Below are 24,007 nucleotides of genomic sequence, written 5' to 3' on the forward strand. Positions count from 1 at the left end.
AGGCACTCCAGATTTTTTATATTTACATGACTGTATTGACTATTTGTTCTGCCCATGCACCACTGTTGACAAAGTGGATAAATGGGGCAGATTGGTGGAGGTATATGGGACTAGACTGCCATCTAGTGGTAGATAAAATGTCACAGACATCTATGTAAAATAGATCTTACAGACTCATACATGTGGCCGGTAGATTTTCACCTACTCTATATTTTACAGTATTTAGTAGTTCATAAAATAAAGACAAGAGGGACAATTCATTATCTCTTTACTCCACATGAGTTTTACAGTATAAGCATGTGTTAATGAACATTTTATTCAACTTCAGGAACCTTCAAACAAATTTTTTATACACTTAGCTACCAAAGTGGAAAGCTGCATCAATACTTGATATAAATACAGTAATTGCCCTGATGAACTGTAGTGGAACTGTTTGTTTAACAAGTGTTACAAGTCTCAATTTAAAAAAAAAAAAAAAAAATGTCACTTTGAAAGTACCGTAACAATTTCTTTCCCCAAAAGGACAAGAAGAAGATCCAAATCAATAAAATTATAACAATTAGAGGATAATAGAGGGAATGAACATTAAAAATCAGGGTTGTAAGCCTGAAAGGTGGCTATAGGTGGCATAATATGGTGCAAAACATCGTCTTCATTAAAAAATCTACTATCTATTTACACCAAATGTTTTTCAAGAATGAGTAATCCAGCATAGCGTGCCCAGTTTCAGTATTCCCTTTTTCTTTCAAGTGTTTGGGAATACAGGAATTTCTACATTCCATGGGTTTACAGAATGTAGATTAAAGTGGCCATGTGCCATACAGTTTCCCTTGGATTTCTTACAAACCCACTTCAGAAAACATACAGTATTTTAAAATGTTTGTAGAAAGGTTTACAGCTCTAGTTTCCCTGGTGATTGTCGTCACCACATACTGTAGCTTTCACCAGAGAGGCAGTACAAATAGCTTGTAAAGACCTCAAACCAAGGCATGATGTGTGTATGTGTGTTTTAGTCAAAGTCGATTTGTGCTGAGGAATGTTAAGAAGTACTTGTACAAAACGGTGTAAAACTTTTAAGACACTATGAGCAGCACAAAAGTGCACCGTAAGTAGGAAAAAAAACCTGAACAAACAAAAAAAAAAAAATTACAACCATCTGCCACCTATTACCACTCGTCTCTTGCATTCATCCCTCACGCTTGTAGCAGGCTTCCTGGTAAGATGTAGCATTGACAGCACTGAATATGTCTCTTCTGATGAAAGACAGGAAGTTCTCCAGGGGACAGAGTGGGTGGCCGGCATGGCGGTTGTGGGAGCGACAGAATGTGGTGTGAAACGTCACGTCCTCGCCGTTGTACAGCACCCTGATGAAGAATCCCCCGTCTTTTGCCTTTGATTTCTCACTTTTGCCTGCCCCCTTCTTGGGCAGCTCGGGCGTGTCGGGGGGGCTCTTCCAAAGCTCAAAGACCACCCTCGCCGCAAAGCGTGGGAACTTGGCGTCCTCCACCCCCAAGGCGCTCAGCAGTGGCGCCACGGAGACATCGTGCCCAGAGGAGAGGGTGAACACCTCCTCACCACCTGCTCGCGGCCGCCGCCCTGCCTCATTGGCTCTGGCGACACGTTCCATCTTGGCCGCTGTTCTGTTGAGGTATGGGTACATGGCCAGGATGGAGTATTTATGGTACAGTCCCGCTTTCCTCCTGTCCACCCCGTCCTCTAGCTGCTGACGGCGAATCACAGCAAACTCGGCTACAGTCAGACACCCGCCAGTGCCACCATTGGCTGCGGGCACACACGGGAATGGCAGGCCATGGCATAGGTGGCACAGGAAAGAGTCTATGGGGTTTGCAGCTCGGAGCTGACGGGTGGACACACCCAACGTACGGGCCATGTCGGCATAAGTCCTCTCCAGTTGGGTATCGGCCACTCGGAGCTGATACTGCCTCCTCTGCTCCTCCTCCAAGTATCTGTTCCTGGCGGGGCAGTCGCAGGCCGAGCCGCAGAAAAGTGTGCTCCACTGGTGACGCACAGTCAGCCTCGTCCAGTCGAAGTCTGGGAGGAAGCCATAGAGGAAGGCCAGCCCGCTCTGTAGGGTGCGGCTCTTACTCGTGGTCTCCACCCACAGCTGGCGGGGCGACCAGTCAGTGGGGAGGAGTTTGTGGCGTTTGTAGGCTTGGCGGAGGAGCTGGCCATTGCGTAAGTGCTGTACCACACCTGCACAGGGAGGACATAAGATGAAGACTGAACTTGACCATAATGATGATAGAAAATCAGTCCATGATTTTCTATCATATAATTTGTCCACATATCAGGCACATCCAAAATCAGATACCAGCCACTCAGTGTTGTCCTGCTTTATTTACTGTAGACAAGAAATGGTAGTGACAATGACAATGACAATGACATCTACCACGACAGGGTCAAGTCACCCTGGGTGTAACATTTTTTTGGGTATGTGTGATGTTTGCTGTCTGAGACACTGCTCCATGAATCTCAGGAACTTTTATGCCTGTTGGTGGCGCTGTGGTCGTCAATTGGTTTCATTTTGTAAATGCTAGATATCAAAGTAAAAACACACCATTCCCCAAAGGTTTATCAAATTTGATCTACTGTGTCTGAGACACTGAGTGTCAAAGCTTAGAGTCCTGTTGGCTTGCTGGTGGTGCTGTGATGGGCCCATCAGGTTTATATTCAAAATGCTGCACCTCATGTGTCAAAATCCATTATTCCCTCAAGGGAATAATGGAAAACAGGCCAGCAGGTGCTCAGAAATCACATATGACTGACAGACAGACACAAAGAATGCAATCCATAGCCCCATCCATGAATTTCAATCAATTCAGTATTACAAAGGGTGCTTTTGGAAGCTTTTAATCCAAATTAATTCCAATGCAACATTTGGACTGGATTACACAAGCATGAAAATGTTCATATTCATCGGTTTAAAAAAAAAAAAAATCATAGAGACTGAGTCCTCTTAACTACCAAGTTCAAGTTCAAGTTTATGTATAGCCTTTATATCTTGGTCACTGTTTACAGCCTCAATGGGCTTTACAGACCTGATTAACAGAAAACAAAACAAGAACTAAAAGCTGTCCAGTACCTCTCAACAGATTGCACTTTTGACTTATTCAATGAACTGTTCTGTTTATCCCAAGGCTATTTGTATATCTGCTGGAAATGAACACTGAAATACTAGCGTTGGATGAGATTATAAATGAGATCGCCCGTGGCTACCTGTTTGTGTTAGCTCTCCCATCTCACAGGCACTGTGGTTGGGCAGACGGGGAATCGAGCCCAGGGTGGACTCCCAGTGGCCACGCCCTCCCTGTCCAATGTGACTGATGAAGGCGTTCAGCTGGGGGTGGGAAGGTTTCCTGGGAGAGAGAAGATAATAAGAGAAACAGGAGAGAGAAAGACAGAGAGAGGTGGTTCAGTCTAATGAAGCAAACGCAGCCAGCCATCACAAAACCACACAAAAAGCATAGGCAAAACCAGCCTATTTCCAAGTGAACACAGTTAATGGGGGTGTCAATCTTTCACTTTTCCCAACCCAGACTATAACAGCCTGTCTGGGGATTAGCAGCCTGTGTCTATCCTCCAGACTGCAGCCGCCTGATGTCTTGACCTGAGAGCCTGCTGGAGATACAGAATGAGCAACCATCATATTCAGTCTGGTTTAACCCTTTGAAACTTTTTATTTGAACTGTCCAATACAGTTATATTGGACAGTTTACATTTTTTATCTTTTTATTATAAGTTATTATTTTCTAGTAATTTTCCACTAATTTCCTGTCATTTTATTGAAATATAAAATTTTTTTCTCAATTTTTTTTCTTTTTCTTATTTTCTGATGGTACTTCTCTGGAATTTAATGTTAAATATGTCATATTTTTGAAAGAAATTAAGTGACGTTACAACTGCAATAGTCATAATGTATTTATTATTTAAAGATAGACAGACAGATTTTTTTTTTTAAATGTCATCACAATATGACAAAAGACAACATAAGATGTCATATTTATTGTTGGATCACCGAAGAAGTTGCCCACTTCAGTAGGGACAGACATGGATGTTAACTTTGTTGTTATACTTTGAAAGACGTAAGACAAAACAACAAATGAAAAGCCCACGCCCCGGAACACTGTGCACTGCACACTGCGGTTCTTTTGATGCCACTCCATGCCAGGACTGGGCACAGAGTGACCATAAATTACCTGCTGAGAACCAATTTGATGCTGAAAACACAACACCACAACAGACACTAGCAAGTTATGCCAATGAACCCATTTAATAATCACAATGTCATGTTTAATATTACATGAAAGCAGCACATAAACCATGGAAAAAAGGAAACTATAAATATATGTATGTATGTATGTATATATATATATATATATATATATATATATATATATATATATATATATATATATAAACAGTTAGAGGGGAAACCTAATGTGCTAAAAAAAAAATTGTAGCAGCTGCATGTGTGTTGCCTATAATCCTGTATGCCACTACAGCAGACCCAATTTCCCCTCAAAGTTCGATAAAGTATCTCGTATTTCAAGGCTGCAATAAAACTTTTTTAAATATAGTTTTCAGGATTGATATTACAATATTTGGTTATCTGCTTTGCACAAGCATCCTAAAAGTGAGTTGTTGCTCCCTACTTTTTCTGGAACCTTTAATGTGGTGCCTGCCCTCTTCTGACAAAATGTGTCTTTCGCCTCTTTCTCTTTCTGTGCTGTACGACTCAACAGGATCTGTAATCGTTCTGCAATGCACTTCCCAAATCTACCACCAGGTGTCTCTCTAACACTGCACTACTGGTCTGCAGTGCTGTCCAACATGTGTGGGTGGGAATATGGGAGATTGAGATATAAAAAGATGAAAGAATTTGTTGTCTTGGGACACGTGCGCACACACACAGACACACACACACACACACAATGCACACAGCACGCACACATGCAGACATCAGGGCAGGGAGAGGAGCAGTCGGTGATCTAATAGATTAGAGATGATTGAAGATTACAGTTTAATATAACAAATCTGTGGGAGCTGCAGCTCAGCTGTCTCAGATTAAGGGAGCTTGTGAGGGGGTTGGTGGACACAAGCGCACACACACACACACACACACACACACACACACACACACACACACACACACACACACACACACACACACACACACACACACACACACACACACACACACACACACACACACACACACACACACACTTTCTATAGTGATCAGGAAATGGTTCAGACACGCCATCAGAAACGACCTACTATCAGTACCCTTGAATCATGCTCACAGTTGCTGCGAATGACCACACGGTAAACATAACCTTAAATCTACAACCACCAGCCATCTGTGACAGTCATACAACTAAATACAAAATTTCTCATCATTTGTAAAAACAAAAAAGGCTTAGAAAAAGGTTGCAGGCTTCAAAGCAGCATCCCAGTCCTTTGATGGCAGATGTCCTTTGAAAACACTGGCCTATATCGTGTATTTTTGAGGGTGCATTTTCTTTTTTCTTTGTTGTGTTGCATCAGCTGCAACTGTCAGCTTCCACTCGCCTCATTCTGAATTATCACACTTGCATATTCATTCGAAGTAATCTTAGCAGGCTTTGCAGCACTGGGAAGGAATTGGGCATCCAAAGCAACACAGAGAGATATAATGCGTCCACCAGTGTTAGAGTGCTGAAGTCTACATTTTACTTCATCAATCAACAGGCCAGGCTGTATTGGGTAGGTGATTCATGTCCGACTGGCTGTAGTGGGAGAGTGAAACGGCGTCATGTCAATACACAGGGCTTCTAATGTGGACAAGGAGCCAGCCAGACTGCCTATTAGGCTGATTGTTGTTAACCAGAGATTAGAGAGCCCAATTACATTAAGCAGGGATTATTATCACTGGATAGGATGGGGCAACATATCAGTGAAGGATGGAGAGATGGAAGAGAGAAAGAGACAGGGCAAATGAGTGGGAGGACTCAAGAGAGGAAAAGTCACAGGGTGAGCGTTAAGCAAAAAGAAATAAAATGAGAGGGTTGGTAGAGAATAATGAGCAATGATGGCAGGACAAAAAGCGTATTGGTAGAAGAGGGAGAGAGGGAGAGAGAATAAAGAGAGTGGAAATATTCCCAGCTGAAGAGAACTCAGTTAACCGCAGACGGAGACAGTGGGTCGGTGAGCTGGTGCCAACACACATGCACGCATACGCGCACAACATCCACACACATAACGGAAGGCTCCTGCCCAGGGCATATGCTAGTTAAGAGCCCAGCAATTACACCCTGTTCTAAATAAAAAACAGACCTAGATTATTCCCAGGACATGAGCCCATACAAATAAGCAATAGGCTTTCATGTTCTATCTCCCTGCAAAACATGCACACTGAAACTGCAGATAATCCAAAAACACTTTATACCTCAACTACTGTGTCCTCTGTGTTAGCCATGCAATATGAATCCCGCATAAGTCTCATAGTCTCTACCTCCATCACTTTTCCCCCCCTGTCAGTTTCTCCCTGCCCAAATTCATCCTCCTTTAAACTCAGCTCTGCCTTGGAGAGCAATGTGGCTGCTGAGAACCAGATGGTACCAAATGTCAGACGGCTCAAACAAGAGAGAGAGAGTGAAAGAAAGACAGAAAGAGGTGGGGGGAACTGGAACACAAGGAACGAAATTGAAATAAGAGTCCAGGGTCAACACAGGGCATTAGGAGTCATGAGAAAGGAGAACAAAAAAAAAAGACAAAAGACTTGTAGAGAGACTAAGAGCCAAAAAAGTGATTTGCAATTTATGTAATGTGCAGGCAGGAGACAAAATAAACACCTAACACTACTAGAATATCAAAAACATAAGATTGAACCAAGGCCACCATAGGGCCTCAGAAGAGTTTCATTCCACCTTGTAATATGGTCATTCTAGTCCAGACCTGCATGTAGTGATACTGGATGTTTTTCCAAAGGGAAAGACTCAAGTTCTTTATAGGATGAAGGAGATGGAAATTTACTGACCATTGAGCACAGATGGTCAACTATGTGTTGAGGAGGGCTGGGTTTAGGAAGATTTTTGTTCACTAAAAACTATTTGGTAATGTTACTGGTCAGCTCCTCTACTTTGCTTGAACTGCCTGGTCTTTAGCTAGAATGACATCTGCAGAATCTTGGCCCTCCATGACACATGGGTTGGACACTCACCCGTTCAAAGATTTAGTGATGATTTGGGGGTTAGACTTCCTCCTGGTGCTAAAGAATCCTCTCTTGAATATGTTTGGCATTGCGTACAGGGGCACCGTCAAGTTGAAGTACAGGCACATCATTAGGAGCCAGTGCTTTCACCCCAAGGTGTTCCTGGTCCTGTAAAACAGCCTCACGCTGCTTGACTACCATATGACCATGCAGACCAATCACCAGACCTAATGTCTCTCATTAGCTGGCTGCCCATACCATTACACATCAGCTTTAAAAGTTGGCAACAGACATTACGGGCTGAAGACATCATTTGGTTTTCTCTAAATGGAAATCAGTCTAGATGTAGGAAGAAGAGTAAAGGAAAACAGCAGCTCACAGGACCTTTTTCCACTGCTCACGAGTAGGCGTCTAAGTGTTTTACTCTTTAAACAACTTTATGCATCCTCGCGCACCAGCCTCAGCAGCATATGGTTTCTAAATGGCAGCACAGCCACACTGTGCATCATCTCTTTCTAAACTCTCCAGACTGCACTATAAACCAACATGCACTGTTTCAAGTATGATAGTTACCACTTATCATCACAAATGATAACTTGCATTAAACTGTGATCTCTACATCCGGATGTGTTCCTTGGATAATGAGATCTGTTGTCAGAACTTACATTTACACCTTGTATTAACATGAATTGTCATATTTCCTTGTCACGCAGTAAAGCCTGGCTGAGTGTAAAACTAAAGCTATATTGTAACTAACATCATGAATATTGTAACTAACATCATGAACATAAACATTAGTTAATAACTTAGGATGACCTAATGAGTGGTAAATCAGTTTTACATTATGTCCATGTGTCTGCTACAGCCACAGGAAAGCAAGCCATGGCAATGTTTTCGATGTATGGGCAGATTTCATCCCCCAAATGTGTGCCAGCTGTACGGATTACATTTACCCCTGGCTGAGATCAGATCAGTATTTACATCCTTGTGATCAGATTGTGTTTTGATCACAATGCATTCTGTATGCATTTGCACCTTGTATTAATATTAACCAATTTATTACCCAATATGACCCAATTTCCCCTCAGTGATCAATAAAGTATTTTTGATTCTTATAAACATTTTTCATTTTCTGGATATAGATTGCATGTTAATGCAATGAAGAAATGAAGCCTCTACCTGCTGATCGGTCAATAGTAAGATGTTGGGTTCTAACACCAAAAGTAGCTAAAAAGACATTGCTGGCTTTATTTAGCCAGAGACACTTGACTGAAATGCATTTTGCAGCACTGATGATTAAATGCTTGCTCAAGGGCACATCATTGGTTAATTGTCGAACATGGTGATACTCTCTCATTGACAAGGGAAGAAAAACAAGCCTGCAGTTCCAACATGAGCAGAAATCTGAAAGCAGCCAAGGTTCCCAGTTTGTAAGAGGCTTGTGTGCAGGATGGCCTCGCCTGGGCTTGAGTTCAAGGATCAAGGGTATGTAACTTATCTAAACACACAAATACGTGACAGGTCAACTGCATCATGCTAATCTGAAATTAAACTGGCTGCACACAACACCAGCTCCAAAGATTACAATGTGCCTGCTGGGTCCAGATGTTCAAGGCTCATCAGGTCACAGTGAAAGATTTGTGCAGAGTTTAGCCAGTGGCCAGTTCCCATATACACACTCCAGAAACAGGGATTGGTGAGAGGGAATTTATTGACCATATGGTCAAAATCATCAGCAAAGGAAGTGTGATTGCATGAATCAAAAACCTCTCAATTCTTCAGGAGAGATTAAAAAAACAATGCTGTTGGTGATCACTGCATGTGTGTGTGTCCACATGCAGGCTGTGCACGCATGAACATGCATATGTATACAAACCGACTTGAGTTTGAAAGTGCCAACATTATTCAGACTTCTGAAGCTTAACTATGGCAGCATGATTTGTTTGGCTATGAATAATGTCCTATCAGGAAGTGCGATCTAGTCAGCAGCAGAGCCTATACAAACAAAGATATACTGGCAATGCTTAAAAGAAAGGAAAAGGGAGAGAGACAGAATAGAGAATGGGAAATAATGAGCTGCAGGAGGTTAGGAGATAAGATGGTATTAATTTGAGTGTGTGTGTGTGTGTGTGTGTGTGTATTTTCCACCATACTTCAGTAGAGAGAGCCTGGAATGGTGACAGTTCTGCTTTACCAGAGCTGCTCGGGGAGCATGTTGCTCAAATTGAGCGAGATAACAGCGCCAACAACTCGGCAGCCTCGGCAGAGGATACATGCCCACATATGTGTGTGTGTGTGTGTGTGTGTGTGTGTGTATCCATCTGCACCAAAGCACAGCAGAACAGATGTAGCAAACCAAGCCCACCTGCCACTGCTGACACAGACAATGACAGTCAACAGTGGAAACCAAAGGAAAGAGAAGTGAGAGCAATGCAAGTATGAAAGCCACTTTCTCCTCACTGTAGAGCTGTACTGTTTTGTTCATACCAGTCCTGATAGATCACACAGACTGGTCATTAATGCTATTTTCTGAGAGGATACAACACACTGAAACCAACTAGGTGTTAAATGACCTCTTAATAATTAAAACTAATGAGCCCAGGTTGATTTTTTCTATAAAGTGAAACTGGAAGTTAAAGCTAAGTATCAAATGTGCACACAGACACACAGACACACACACACACACACACACAAAACACTAAATCTAATGGTGCCATTGCTATACACACCACGCTAGCGGACCCAAATGTCAGCCCATCCACATCTAATGAGTCTACAAATTCAAACCCAGAACTAGCACTGCCGCCTCCTACCTCCCCTTCCACACTATTTTTCTTTTTTCTTGTTCCCTGTTAGCGTTCACAAATTTCACACTAGAAAAGAATGTAGAATCATTTTATCTCCAGACAAATTGAGCTCATTTTCAGAGAGCTGCTATCAAGCCAGCACTTTCTGCAGGAGAAAATCAAAAGCTGGTGCAATAATTGGTTGTCTCTCTCTCACTTTTTCTCTCCTCAAGCTTTCCATCTGGCATTCTTGTTAGCAATGAGAGAGAGAGAGGGAAATGTATGCCTGACTGGGTCTTATTTCATTTTTATTTGGCTAAGGGAGAGAGTCTATGCTTGCAGCAAGCCATCTTGGATCCCAGTGGCATGTGGTGACATTTTGTGCCTTTTACTCTGAACTGATTTCACAGACATTGCAAGTCCATAATCTTTTGATATGACATTTAAATGAAAAATGTGTTTTCCCCCACATATAGCAGTAGTATGTTACCAGTAGGGGTCAGGTGACAAGTAGCAATATGCTCTCTGAAACTGGAAAAATAGGGCTTATGGGAAATATGGTCCTGCTTTAAACACTAACAACACAGCCCCAGCAAGACAGAGGCTATCAGTTGCCTGAACTTTAGTCCCATTTTTAGTAGTAATTTTACCAAGATATCATACGTCTTTTGACAATTATATATCATCTTGTTTAGATTTCATATGACACTGGAGTGTGTGTGTACCTGCTGGGGGACAACATGCAGTCAATGGCGGGACGTTTGGTCTTGGGGATGGAGTAGAGGGGATAGCGATCCCCATGGCGAATCATCACCTGGACAGACAGCAGCTTGTAGTCGGCTGGACTGTGGCCTGGAAGGGAAACTTTCATTATCATCAACTTCATAATCATCATTATCTGAATTTCCTTTATCAGAATTGCAGCCCTTTTAGTAAATATTGTCCAGCCTATGGGGCATTACTTCTGATTTCTCATATTTACTCTGTAACTGTGTATTGAAAACTACGAGTAAGACTATTACTGAGGTGAACAGTTTTTTGCCATCAGGGCTTCTAGACTGTGGAATGACCTGCCCTGGGAGCACAGGCTGCTAAATCTGTACCATCTTTTTAGCTCACTTTTATAAACTTCCTTTATAATGTAAAGATTAATTTTGATGTCTCTTGTTTTTCATTTTTTTTTTTTTTTGCCTTGCTTGTGTTACTTCTAATGATCTTTATGATTTATTTACTCTTATAAAGCAATTTAGTGTGGATTTAAAGTGGAGGATACAAATTTCCTCACAGAGAATATCACTGACCTTATGAACTTTGGTTAATGTAATGGATGCACGTTAAAAGAATAAGATTAGTACTGTCCAGTATAAAATACACAATGCATGACAATACATTGTGGTCAGGCAGGATATAAAACTGACTCAATCCATCTAAAACGCTCAGTTCAATAGCCCATCTGTCATCCTCAATTAGGATAAAAATTGGCTAATCCTTTTTTCAATAAATTACTGAAATTCTGAGATATCTGTGTGAGAGATAAATCTGGCCAAGACTAAATGGATTTCTTCTAATTCACATATTTGTAAAGTATATTTTGAAATAAAAAGAAGACTGCCATTGTGCCCCTTTGTGCCCTATAATCCAAAAATCTCTTAAGCCCCCTAAAAGAAAACAAGTTTATCCTGTTTTTCCAGCCTGGTGAATAAGCACCCTGAATCATTGCTCTTCCCTTCACTGATCTATTTGCCAATTTGCTCCACTGATTAGTGATGCATTACAGCAATATTACTAATTCGTCCAACTTAACAAGTAGTGAAGTGAATTAATTCAATTTCAGTGAAAATGTTACCCTTATCAAAAAATTAAGCTATTACTTTTGTTACCAATCTTCTCAATATTAGAATAAAGTGTTATTATCCAAAAACAACATCCAAACCCCATCCCAATTCTTTGCATTGAAACTTGACATCCTCATATAATAGACTGTTTACAAATGGAGGTATATCCACTACTTTGACTTTGGCATTGGACATCAATGCTATTTTTTTTAAGGTAACCACATGCAACTGTGACCTTCGGAAGAGTAATGGAAAAATAATTGCTAATTGGGGGTATGAAATAGAGTAACATGTATGGCATGCTACTGTATATTTCAATCAATGCTAATAGTTATTACAAGTAAGATTGACATGAAGCTGTTTACTTGGAGATAGGAAAAAGTGCACAAGGTTTTTTCAGCAAATATTAATTTAAAAACTAAACCTTCTAGTCATGCTATCTAAGCTGCAGCAGTACATCAAACAAGTTTTTTCATCTCTCTGTGATTGCAAAAAAAAAAACCTGCCTGTGTGTGTGCCTGTGTACAGTGAAGGAGAAAGGGGAGAAACCAGGAAGCAAAGGCTCTAGTTAGACAATGTGAGCACAATGTAGGCCAAAAAAAAACCCAAAAACATACACACACAAAAAAACAAACAAAACAAAACAAAAAACAAGGCGGATTAAATTTCAGGGATGACTGATAAATTTATTATTCTGTTAAATGTAACAGAATGCACTGAATGATTACTTTGTATGGAAAAACAGTCATCCAAACAAGTTTAATTAGAGCTGGTTTGTACAACTTGTTCTTAGGCAGTGGAGAATATTAGTGTGGTTGCCTTGGGCTGCCTTAACTTTTCTATGTAAGAAAAACCAAGTCTTTGTACTGTGGAGTGAAAGCTCTGCAGTATTATGGATGATGCAATCAAGTGGAAATGACTTGCGCACGATTATCACATCTCCCGAGTCCTGACACACTAAATCTGATGTTATTACTATATTAAGTATTTATATGCTGTCCATCACATCAGCTGACTAAAAGTAGAGGAACTGGTGTATATTGGTTCTCTAATGCTGCAGAATAGTGATGCTGTGCTGATGCTTGTAAGATTGGTGCAGTAAACGAAATGGTACCAGGGTTAATGCTAATAGGGGAACTGCTAAATGGGTAAGTCTGTAATCCCATGGGCGTGACTCATTGCTAGAAAAAAAAGAGGGCCTAGTCGTCTCAGTGAATTTTCCCTGGATAAGTAAACTTTTCAAGGAGGAACGGTCCAAACTGATGGCCAAATGCTGAGCTTCACTGGCTCAGAGGCACACTGCCCTCTACATTCCCTCCCATGACCCCCATCAGTCCCTCCACATCATTACAAGTCTTCCTTCCTGACACATTTGCTCGACATGTTCCAACCTTTCCTCTCTTCCACAGAGACCAGCGTTAAACCTTGACATCTGAACTGCCAAAGTGACTAGCAAACTACTGTGTGATCGACTGTACTGATGGCCAAGTTCCCCCAAGGCAAAAAAAAGCCTTGCTTCCTTAAAAAAAAAATGCATAGATGTTGTGCACATATTTGTGGTCCTGAAATTTCCCGGTGGGGAGAGGATGATGCAAGGATGAAATGTGGTAATGATTTCCTTTTGTTATGCAGCTGTTCAGTAAAGAACAGAGAAGATTTGCAGAAAATGAGTTTAACAAGGGCTGATCTATGACAATGTATGATGTCGTCCAGGTATAAGAGGAATTAAGTGTTTCACTCCTGAATGGCTGACCTACCGCTACCTCTTTGTAGCCATGGCATCTTGACAAAGAAAGCAGACAAACGTGTTATTAAGAAGTGAAGTCAGGCGTCATTTCTTAGCTCCAGCAGGTCGTTCAAGGCAGACCATCAGTCGTGGTTAAAGCTTGGATTGGACTGATGGCATTTATCATCTATCGAGAAAAACTGATAACTGATTGTGAAAGACACTAATTAACTGTTGGTAATTTAATATAGTGATTTAACTGAAGGAATGTAAGTAATAGATGTTGTGTACTCTATTAGAATAGAACAGAATTCATTCTAATTTATTCTCAGTCCAAAATTGCCTGGTTCACTATATCTGACAAGCCATTGCACTAACTACACCTCTTACAGATTGTTAAAAATACAGACTAGCTGGATGCTTCTTGGTTACCCTTGTTGATCTTTAGTTATGTTGTTACTTGCAAATAGTAACATAATTTGTTTTCATCTACTCACCTTCATGTCAGTGCAAAAACTGGTGATGTTTTTATGTTGATATAATACATACTGAGTTTTTAGAAACACATAGCTAACCACTGATGCCTCCCTCGATGTCTCAGCACTGTGTCACCCAAAGTGCCGAAGCATTATAAGGTTTAGGATACATCTTGTGAATGTATGCACTATGTTTATTGTATTGTGCTGGCTTGTGTGATTATAATAATGTGTAGCTTGTACTTTTATTGTTTTGCATTTCCTGTAGTTGGCATTGATTGCCATGTTATTGTGTACTTCCTGCCCAGGGACTAAGGATGAAAATTAGTTCTTCAGCTAAATCCGGCACAACCGAGTAGTGCAGGGACCCAGATAAATAAACACAATACCAATTACAAAACACAAAGGGGCTCTATACCACTTGGGTTCTTAAGTAGCATAAAAACTGTTATATTTTGTTCAGGGCTCTTTTTTATGTAAGTAACTGAATATGTGATGAGTTGTATTTATAACTTTAAAACTTGGGTTTGCAAACATTCAGAGATTCTTTCACGAGATCACAAGGAGACCAGAGCCTTGTGAGAGGGGGAGTGATTTTGTAGTCATTTTTGCTGTTTATTCAACTCTACCAAAACAGCAGCTTCTATGGTGTTTGAGAAGGCTGTTTTTGAAAACTAATTCTGAGACAAAAGTAACTACACGGTAATGCCTTTATTGAGGACTCAAACAAGGTTGGCTGCACTAAAGCTGCATGTCTTTTATCCCTGACAATTTATACAATAAAAATCAATAAAGGAATCGATGAAAACTTGGACTGTGAGACACAAAAATGGTACTGCTATTGGTAAAATCCTAACAATACCTTGCCATGGCTAAACACAATTGTTTTTACAGGTTTCAGTCAATGTCAAAGGTGGAGTCAGCAGTTCTGGACAAATACTGCTGATATTTGAAGTGAACAGCCAGATGTACCGTCCCTGTCGCTCACATTGCATCCTTTCCTCTGCCTCCCATCACCCACTCCTTCACCCTGTCATTTGTACGAGCATGAACGCCCCCTGTTGCTGACTGGCTGAACTGGCATTGTGTGGCCCATTCCAAACCAATGCTTCCCATTTACAGAGCCAGGGCTGTGTACGAAGACCGGATGTTTTTTCAGTGCACACACAGAATGGGCAGCTAGTGGGCAATGAGGGGAAATTCACTCAATTCACTGACTTAAAATATCAAATATCATATCGCTGACTCCACCTTTAAATGGCCTACTGTTAGTCATATTCATACTACATCCCTGTAATCTTACTCATGCAATGTCACTACTGGGATACAGGACTTAGCTGGAAGTGTAAAGTGTATGTGTCTGTTGTGCACTAGTGTTAGAAGATGTGCAAATCTCACCCTCCCAGGCCTGTTCAGTGCGGTTAGGAGTGTTACAGTAGCTGTAGGCTTCAGATACAGGGTTGGGGTCCGGGGTGTGGAGCACAGGGAACACCCTCTTCCTGCTCTTCCCCTGGCCCATCCCGACTCCTCCATCTAGCACCCGGAAGGGCTGCTCCTCCAAGGACGGGGTGGTAGGGATCAGGTTCACTACAGACAATGAAGGACAAAGAGATAGAGGGAGGACAGAGGGAGGAAGAAACAGAAAGAAAGAAAAATGAGAGAAAAGAAATACTTTGATTAACTGCAGTGTATCTCCAAAAATGATTTGAAGCTATAAACTGATAAACAAAAATGAAAAAAGGCCGATAAGTAAATGAATGATTCAAAATTCAAAAAGCAGTCATGGAAGAAAGGATGAGGGAGAGTCAAATCCCTGCACTGACACTGCCTCCCCTCCTCAATTTCAACTCATCTCCATGTCAACAGCTCTGTACCCCAAAAACCCTCACCACTGCCGGGGGGTTGTCTTGGAGACTGGTGACCTGTGATCCCTGCTAGAACTGCTCCAATAGGAGAGGAAGAGGTGTGGGAACTGCTAAGCCCCTTCTGAGGGGCAACTCTGGGGAAAAAGAAAAGCTAAGCCCATGTGCCCTGCTGGCAAACCTGATTTCCACTACCAAATCCTCCTTCACTCTCTCTCTGTCACACACAAACACACACACACAAATCAGAAATCTTGGCTGACCTGAAAGCAGCCAGTGGACTAGGTAAATGTTGCATCTCTCCACAAAGAAAGAAACCAAGGTGCCTTCCTGTCTCATACAACGTAGGGAGCGGATTGTATCATTTATATAACCAGCCTCAGACTTAAATCACCTACTCAGGGTTTTGGACAGGCGTACACACACTGTACACATCTCTTTCTCTGGCATTCACACACACACAACAGTTTTCCATTTCCTCCACCATCCCGCTGAGCTCATAAAGTCCACAGTGTTGCAGGGAAAAGCAGTCGGTCATTCTGCAGCAGAGTATAAGATAGCACTGCAGCAGGCAGTGAAAACAAATCTACTGAGTGGGTCTACATCCTCAAATGATGTCTCGCCTTAGTTGTACAATGTACAAATATCCAGTTATTCTTGCTCTACAAATTTGCTTCGAGGATCATTGCTTATTTAGTCGTTCAGTTATCACAAACAATATCTCAGATACTAATCAGATTTGGATATTGCATCTCATCACTGTGTTCTGGCATTCTCACAATGTGGCCAATTGGCCAGCTGGGGGGCACTACAATTATTGGCCAAAATTAGAAGTCGGAAAGTGTAAATTATATGGAATTGGGCGTGCATATTCAGCCGTCATGTTATATAAATTTACCTCCAGGACCAATAATGTACTGTAAACAAAACTACATTTTACATCATTTTGTCTTTCTTGAAATAATGACTGCCCAACAGGAGACACTGCATTACTTGTACAATCAACCAATATGAAAAAAAGAAAAGACTGTTGGAAATGGGTTACCAAAATGTATTTGCATTGTTACATAACAGATTTTTTTCTTCATTTTCACATTTGTATAATTTGTTAGTAATTGGGTCAGCCCTTTTCAGGAAAGAAAAACCATGCATAGGTGCTGTTGAGAGATGCAGAGGACCTTGATGATAGAAACTAAAGGACAGACAAAGTGATCTAGATAAACTGTAAACTGGCACCCCACCCAAAACACATTTGAACAGGATCCTGAACCTCATTCCCCATCAACATCATTACTGTACTTCAGCTTAACAGCAGACATGCTGTGCTGACAATGCAAAATATGCTCTGCTGTTTGATTTTTTGCACCACTAAATGAAAAACTGGATTGAGTGATCTTAGTTAGGACTAGGCATCAAAAGTCTATGAACAGGAACCGTAATCTGGGATCTTTAGCCACTTCAAACAAACAGATTACCTTCATACTCAACGCTCAGTCTTGAGTGTGACTGCTTTGCAGTAATACGAATTCTTCTAAGCCTAGAAAAAAACTCTTTAGAGACTTTCTTAAAGTTTACAGTGGTTTTACTCTGGAAAAAGCAGAAAATTTTCCATAGTCACACCAGCAGCACCAAATCTCTTAATTTAAAAATAAAAACTAGATAAAGATCACCATGGTTTCTGGATGTCAAGTAGCAGCCTCTGTAAAAAAAATATTTTTTGATATCAGTTGGTGTGCAGAGGTTTCTCTGTAAACTCACCGGTGATGATGAGGAGGAGAAGGTGTGTAACAACAGCAGAGACCATTCTGCTAGGTAGCTAGAAGTCCAGCAGCACACTGGAGCCCATTCACAGCCACAACCTGTTCCCCTCTTCCCTCTATGACCACCATTCCCCCTCCCACATAAACTCACACACATACACATACACATACACGCCTGCGCAGACAACCCTTTGCAGGCCAGCTCAGTCTTGGTAGCCTACACAATGGGGCTTTTGTAACAAGTTGCCTAACGCTAGCAGCAATAATGCAAAACACATAGCAAACACTTTGGCCTACAAACTCACAGGCTCTCACACAGGACATCAGCACCAATTCATACACCCACGCAGCTCAATATGGCTGTAGTAACAAGCTGGTATACGGACACAGTACTTAGTGTAGGAAAATGTCTTCTAAAAGCCCAGGGCATCCACCTACAGACTTAGATCTTGCAAACAGAGCAGCTCGCAGCCCGCTGAATCACATGTTCACACAGCACGCAAGACTAATATGACAACCCAATGAGTTTGACGCAGATAAACAATGTTACAAACCTTGACAGCTTTTTTTTAACGCTTCATATACATATACACACAGACAAGCACGCACTCATATACACACAAACTCGAAGCTAAATATAGTAAACCCTCTCAAACAGCCTGTCAGCAGACTGCCACTTATCCCAAATTTTTCAACTCCTTGTCTGTGAGCCCATCATTATCAACACTGGCAGGCACAGCTCCACTACTGTAGCGTCCCTGAAGGCATGAGCAAAAAGCACACAAACAAATTTGTGTCAGCTATCGCACCAGAGTAATTAGGTGTAAATATATACTTGCAGCGTGTGGTTTGGCTTGAAACACAGAAGGTGGGCTCCACACCACCTGGCCTGTGGTAAATAGGCCCTTTGGCAACAGTGTCCACAAGTGTTAACACAAGCTGGATAAATACTGTCTGTTGATGGATGTACAACGTAACCTGCAGGTTTCCATCATGCCCGCAAAGACTTGCACCTCGTCACATGATTGTCCGACATTTTACATTCTATACACAAAGCTGTTTTATCCAGAGCAACGTACACTGAGTGGCCTGGAAGCCATTGCTTTAATGAATAAGAGCTTTTGGAATTTGAACATGGTGGGTATAAAATGCCCCCAAAAAGACTTTGTTGGTAGATTCAGGCTGTACAATATAAATTCAATGGAAAAAAACAAGCTGGCAAAACACTCAGTCCAAAATCCATGCTTTTCTGTTTCTGTAATCCAAGGTTGATGCCTTGTACAGCGGGTTGATGTACACTGCATTAATTATGACCTCCTCCAAGATCTTGGGTGTTTGCAGCCATTTTTCCCAACTAAACAAATGCCTCAACAGATGGTGATGAATCCATCCAGAGAGTTTAACTCTGCTGAACTTCCTGTCTATCACAACTAGTGCAATTAGCTCAGTCCTGAAAATCAACATCTTTCACTGAAAAGTTAACTAAAAATCAAACACATGGACAGCCGGTTCAGCTTTGCCACCACCTAGTTTTAATGTAATTGGATCTAGCAGTGGAGAGCTAACTGCTAGACATCTGTTATGAGACAGGTCTCTGCCTGCTGCATACAGATCCTTGCATTCTTCCAAAAAATTGGGACAGCTCCTCCCAACAAGTCAAAGCCGGCTTCAAGGTAGGGGGTACGAATCACCAGAGTAACTGGAAATATGATAAAAAGTTACATCACAACATTTCACCAACGTTAACGACAGAATCATGATACAGACAATACAGGTTCTGCCCTATGTAATATATTGTACTATAATCAGCTATGATATATCACAATATGATATATCATAGCTGTAAATGAAGAAGAAAAAAATACCCTGGAAAAGACAAAATCTCACTAGATGTGGTGAAATACTGACTGATTATCAACTATGACATTAAACACATTTTCAAAAGGAGCATTATCCAGCACCAAGAGGAGGCTAAAGACATGTATTATGGAAGAATGAAGGCAACAAAATCATCGAGACAGTGCTTGTGCTTCCACAACCACTAAAAGTAATGAAGAGCAGCATTTTAAATGAAGGAGTTGTCTCGTGTATACAAGTTGGCTATAATTTGTTTGCTGTTGGATCTGCATGGGATTAAGAGAACACAGGATGTGTTACAGGATACAAAGAGGAGGCTACTGGCAAGGCAATGAGCTGGGGGTAAAATGTATAACAGATCTGCCTACTCACAACCTCAAAGGTAGTCATTAACTCAAAGTGATCTCTTCCCACGTAGGAGTTATCAGCCTGACTACTCACAAGTAAATCTTACCTCTTGCTCTCTGGGTACTAATCAAATAAGAAACTGTTTACAAAATATAGAAAACCAAGCTATGCGGCTTTACGTATACAATCCACAGCCAAGCAAACCTCATCTAGCCAAAGAGAGATTAACATCATCCTCAACCCACACTTTTAATTAAGCACTTATGCTGGCAATGCAGCAAAAATAAAAACAAACAGCTTGATAACACTATCCTGTTGTTGCTGAGAGCAAGTTAGTAAGTGACAGACAGCTGCTGAGTCTGTTGCTCTTTCATGCCTGATCAGTGCAATCAACACAGAGCCATGATGTTAAGGGAACAGCAACATGTGCTGAAGGTTTGAGAAGTGGTTATGTGTTAAGATGACAGCCAGTGCGTCCCAAATGAGGCTGCGTTTTCTGTAGACACATCGTAATGTTAAGCATGGCAAAGGCTGGCAAATCTAGCTGACCTGTTGTCTGGTAAGACCACAAAGTAGCACAACTGTAAAGCTTTGACTCCACGCCACTTATACAAGAATAAGAAAATACATAACATCACAGATTATTCAGCAATTTGAGTTCTTAGAGCAGGTACTAGTGACAGTGGGACTCTCTGCATCAAATGTCTGACTTTGGTTTGCAATGTCAGCCTATACTAACAGGTATATACTAAAAAATATTTTATAGTGCAATTATTATTATTATTTTAATTCTAAAGCACAAGCTAATGTATTGGTCAGCATTTGCCCAGTCTCTCAAACACTTGGAGCTGTACTAGGCAAAATGTTTATTTAAAAAAAAAAAAAAAATACACCCACATATTAGTTAATGAATTAATTATAATACATTAATTATTAATTATAATACATAATAGCATCTCAATTCCCCTAAGACCCAGTAGATTTGACCACTTTGCCCAAATGACATTCTGGAGTGGGTTGTGTGACACTGACAAATTGAAGTGCAAAATGCAGCCTGAAACAGCAGTGAGTAGAGCTCGGTCCAAAGAAAACTGGACTTTGCAACATTAGATTATCTTTTGCCTCTCTTCACAAACTAGTGGGGTTGGGCTTGTTTGACCAAACATGAGCTTGCGTCTGGAGTTCTGTGTTAACAGGAGGCTAGCTGTAAAGTGATTCTGACCACAATGTGGGCAGTTCAGTCACAGCTTTGGAAGTTGATCCAGGGAAGAGAGACATAACAAAAACACACTGCAGCAGAACTGTGAGCAACAACATGAGCACTGGCTGTGTGAGTGAAGCCATATACTCTATTTTAGAATTGAAAGAGAATCTGTATAAAAACTGACCTCTAATGTTGATGCCACCACCCATAGAGCAACACCAGGTGGTGGCATCACTTGCAACCAATGACCAGCCACCCTACTTTTCACCATTAGATGTCAGGCTTCAGAGATTTGGATTTACTCACTCTTTAAAGGGGTAAATGTTATGCATGCTTTAATTTAAGGAGGAAATAACCACACTGAAAGCATCCCTTTCTGAGAGGACAGATTTTCAATTTTCAACCTAGCTGATGCAGCTAATAATAATAATAATGAAACTTTATTTGTATAGCACCTTTCATACAAGAACTGCAGCTCAAAGTGCTTCACAATAAAAAGAAGAACATTTGAAAACACATTAAATAAAACATTAAAAAGAATAAAACACAGCACAGGGTGGAATTAAAAAAGAAAAGGCTAAAAACGAGAACTCTGAAATAAAACGGTACCTGATATCTAAAGGTAGTGTGTTCCAAAGCTTAGGGCGTAAGTTACAATAGCCAAATCTGCTTGAGATAAAAGCATATATTAGTTTTTCAGCATCTTGTTGATTTATAAATGCTCACACTTTAGCGATGTTTCTAAGGTGGAAGAATGATGTCTTTGTCACCTTATTAATGTGGGACTTGAAACTAAGATCTGGATCCAATACAATGCCAAGACTTGTAACCTCAGATTTAATCCTGGGAGCCAGTTTCCCCAAGTTAATGGACAGCATTTCTCTTTTTGTTTTGGGGCCAACTAACAGGATCTCTGTTTTGTCTTCATTTAACTTTAAGAAGTTATTGCTCATCCATTTGTTCACTGCCATGAGACAGGTAGAGATGGAATTTATTGCTGTAGCATCATTTGGTTTGGCAGAAATATACAGTTGTGTGTCATCTGCATAACTATGAAAACATACATTGTGCTTTCTGATGATGTCACCGAGTGGCAGCATGTATAGTGAGAAAAGTAATGGACGAAGGCAACTCCCTTGTGGAACTCCATAGCAGTTGTCCTGTTCCCCAGAGACATGATCTCCCAGTCTGACGTAAAACTTTCTTCCTTTGATGTAAGTTTTAAACCAGTGTAACACACAGTCAGAAAGACCAACCAATTTTTCTAGGCGATTGATTAAGATGTCACGGTCAATCGTGTCAAACGCAGTGCTAAGGTCTAAGAGGATTGAGAATTGAGAGAATATTAGCGGGATCTCTGCCAATTAAGTCTGTGTCACATTCAGATGGTAAATAATCTTGTGCTAAACTAGCTAAGCCATTGTTTATCAACTCACCTAGTGATGCCCTGAAATAGCCATCCTTTGACTTTCTTTTGGCCCCCACCTCCAACAGAAGAAAGGGGACACTCTAGCCTCCCAATGCATCATTTCTGTGACAGTACATACTGGAGACGGGAAATGAGGTATGACAGCGCGGCATGAGCTGGGATTCATATCTATGCGGTTGAATGTACATAAATCTCACTGCATACTCAATAGATAACCTTCAGGAAGCCGAGTGAGAGAGAGAGAGGACTGGGGATGAAGCCTGTCATCAACCCATCACCTCGCTGACTATTCCTCCTGGCCTGATTCTCAATAGCTGACTCACAGCTCACCTACTCCTAAGTGGAAGGTTGTGTCTCCTCTGTCTCTCTGGTTCATGTCTCCTTTGCTTCATCCTGGTTCTTTTATCCTTGATATTTTACCTTGATGCCTCTCTCTTTCCACTCAGTCGATCTCCCTTTGTATTTCTCTCTTTATATCCTTACATGACATTACCCTCACAGCATGAATCTACCATCGTTCCTGCTGTGCTCTGCTCCCATCATGCTCTGTTTCACCCTGCCCTTGACTATCACCGACATGTCCAAATCCCTTTCTCTGTGTTGCTGCGACTTCATGTCCTTCCCCTTTTTCTTCCTCATCCCTCTCCTGCCGTTATCCTTTCTGCACTTGCTCCTGGAGTCCTGCCAACCTCCAACGTCACTTTCCTCTGGGAGTCCCCACATGTCAATCAGCATGAAGATCACGGCTTTGCTGCTGTGTTTGTAGCTATCCCCGTTTCAATTTAAGCCTGCCAGGAGCCTGAGAGAGGTATTTACTGCACCATCAATCACTGTCGGTCCAAGTGTCTTTCATGGAATTGGTCAACACATAATACTACAGTTGCATAGAGGGGCATTTTTTGCACTCAAGTGGGAAGGGTAAAACCGAAGATATGGAGGAGGCATGCAGAGGCAGACAGACTGAAATAGAAAGAGCACAGAGAGCAAGGAGATGATCTGAAAGGAAAGCAGACAAGTGAGCAATAGGAGCAATGCAGAACAAAAACAGAAGCTGACCATCTATTAAACATGAGGAGAAATCCCATATGCGTTCTTCCCATGGTTCTACGGGATAATGGCTCAAATCCTACTGTGTGTGATAAATAAATTATGACAACAGTTTTTCACCAACAGTAAGAGCAATACTGAAAAAAAAAAAAAAAAAACTGAAGAGAGGGCAGTTTTCAAAGTAAGGGTTCCTCCCAAAAACAGTCCAGTCCTCATAATTGGGAAGCTAGCAAATCAAGTGTATTTTCAATTAAGGAAACACGACAGTATCAAATTTTGAAAGCCTGCACTTCCAGTTATGAAGGGACAGTTTAATTTATTATAGACTCTTTTCATTGCCTCACAGGCTTTTACAAAAAGGAAAATTACAGGGGTGGAGATGAGAGAGGGTTTGATAGTGAGACATTAATTACAGGTTACACAAAGACCTCCTCGTGCACAGACAAATACACATTATCATGTGA

At 41.2% G+C, this 24,007-nt stretch overlaps 1 protein-coding gene across 2 annotated transcripts in view; it reads right to left on the bottom strand.

Annotated features, from left to right (window-relative positions):
- Positions 1-252: 252 nt before the first annotated feature.
- pxylp1 (2-phosphoxylose phosphatase 1) overlaps positions 253-24,007 on the bottom strand; it is a 28,155-nt gene continuing 4,400 nt past the window's right edge. For both annotated transcript variants that reach the window (XM_030067819.1, XM_030067820.1), the window contains 4 exons: positions 15,435-15,623; positions 10,725-10,851; positions 3,238-3,377; positions 253-2,214 (listed from right to left, as the gene is read on the bottom strand). In XM_030067819.1, the coding sequence (XP_029923679.1) occupies positions 1,187-2,214; positions 3,238-3,377; positions 10,725-10,851; positions 15,435-15,623 (1,484 nt within the window). In that variant the 3' untranslated portion in view covers positions 253-1,186. The remainder of the gene's footprint in view (positions 2,215-3,237; positions 3,378-10,724; positions 10,852-15,434; positions 15,624-24,007) is intronic.

The sequence above is a fragment of the Myripristis murdjan genome, chromosome 13, assembly GCF_902150065.1.
Source record: "Myripristis murdjan chromosome 13, fMyrMur1.1, whole genome shotgun sequence".
NCBI lineage: Eukaryota > Metazoa > Chordata > Actinopteri > Holocentriformes > Holocentridae > Myripristis > Myripristis murdjan.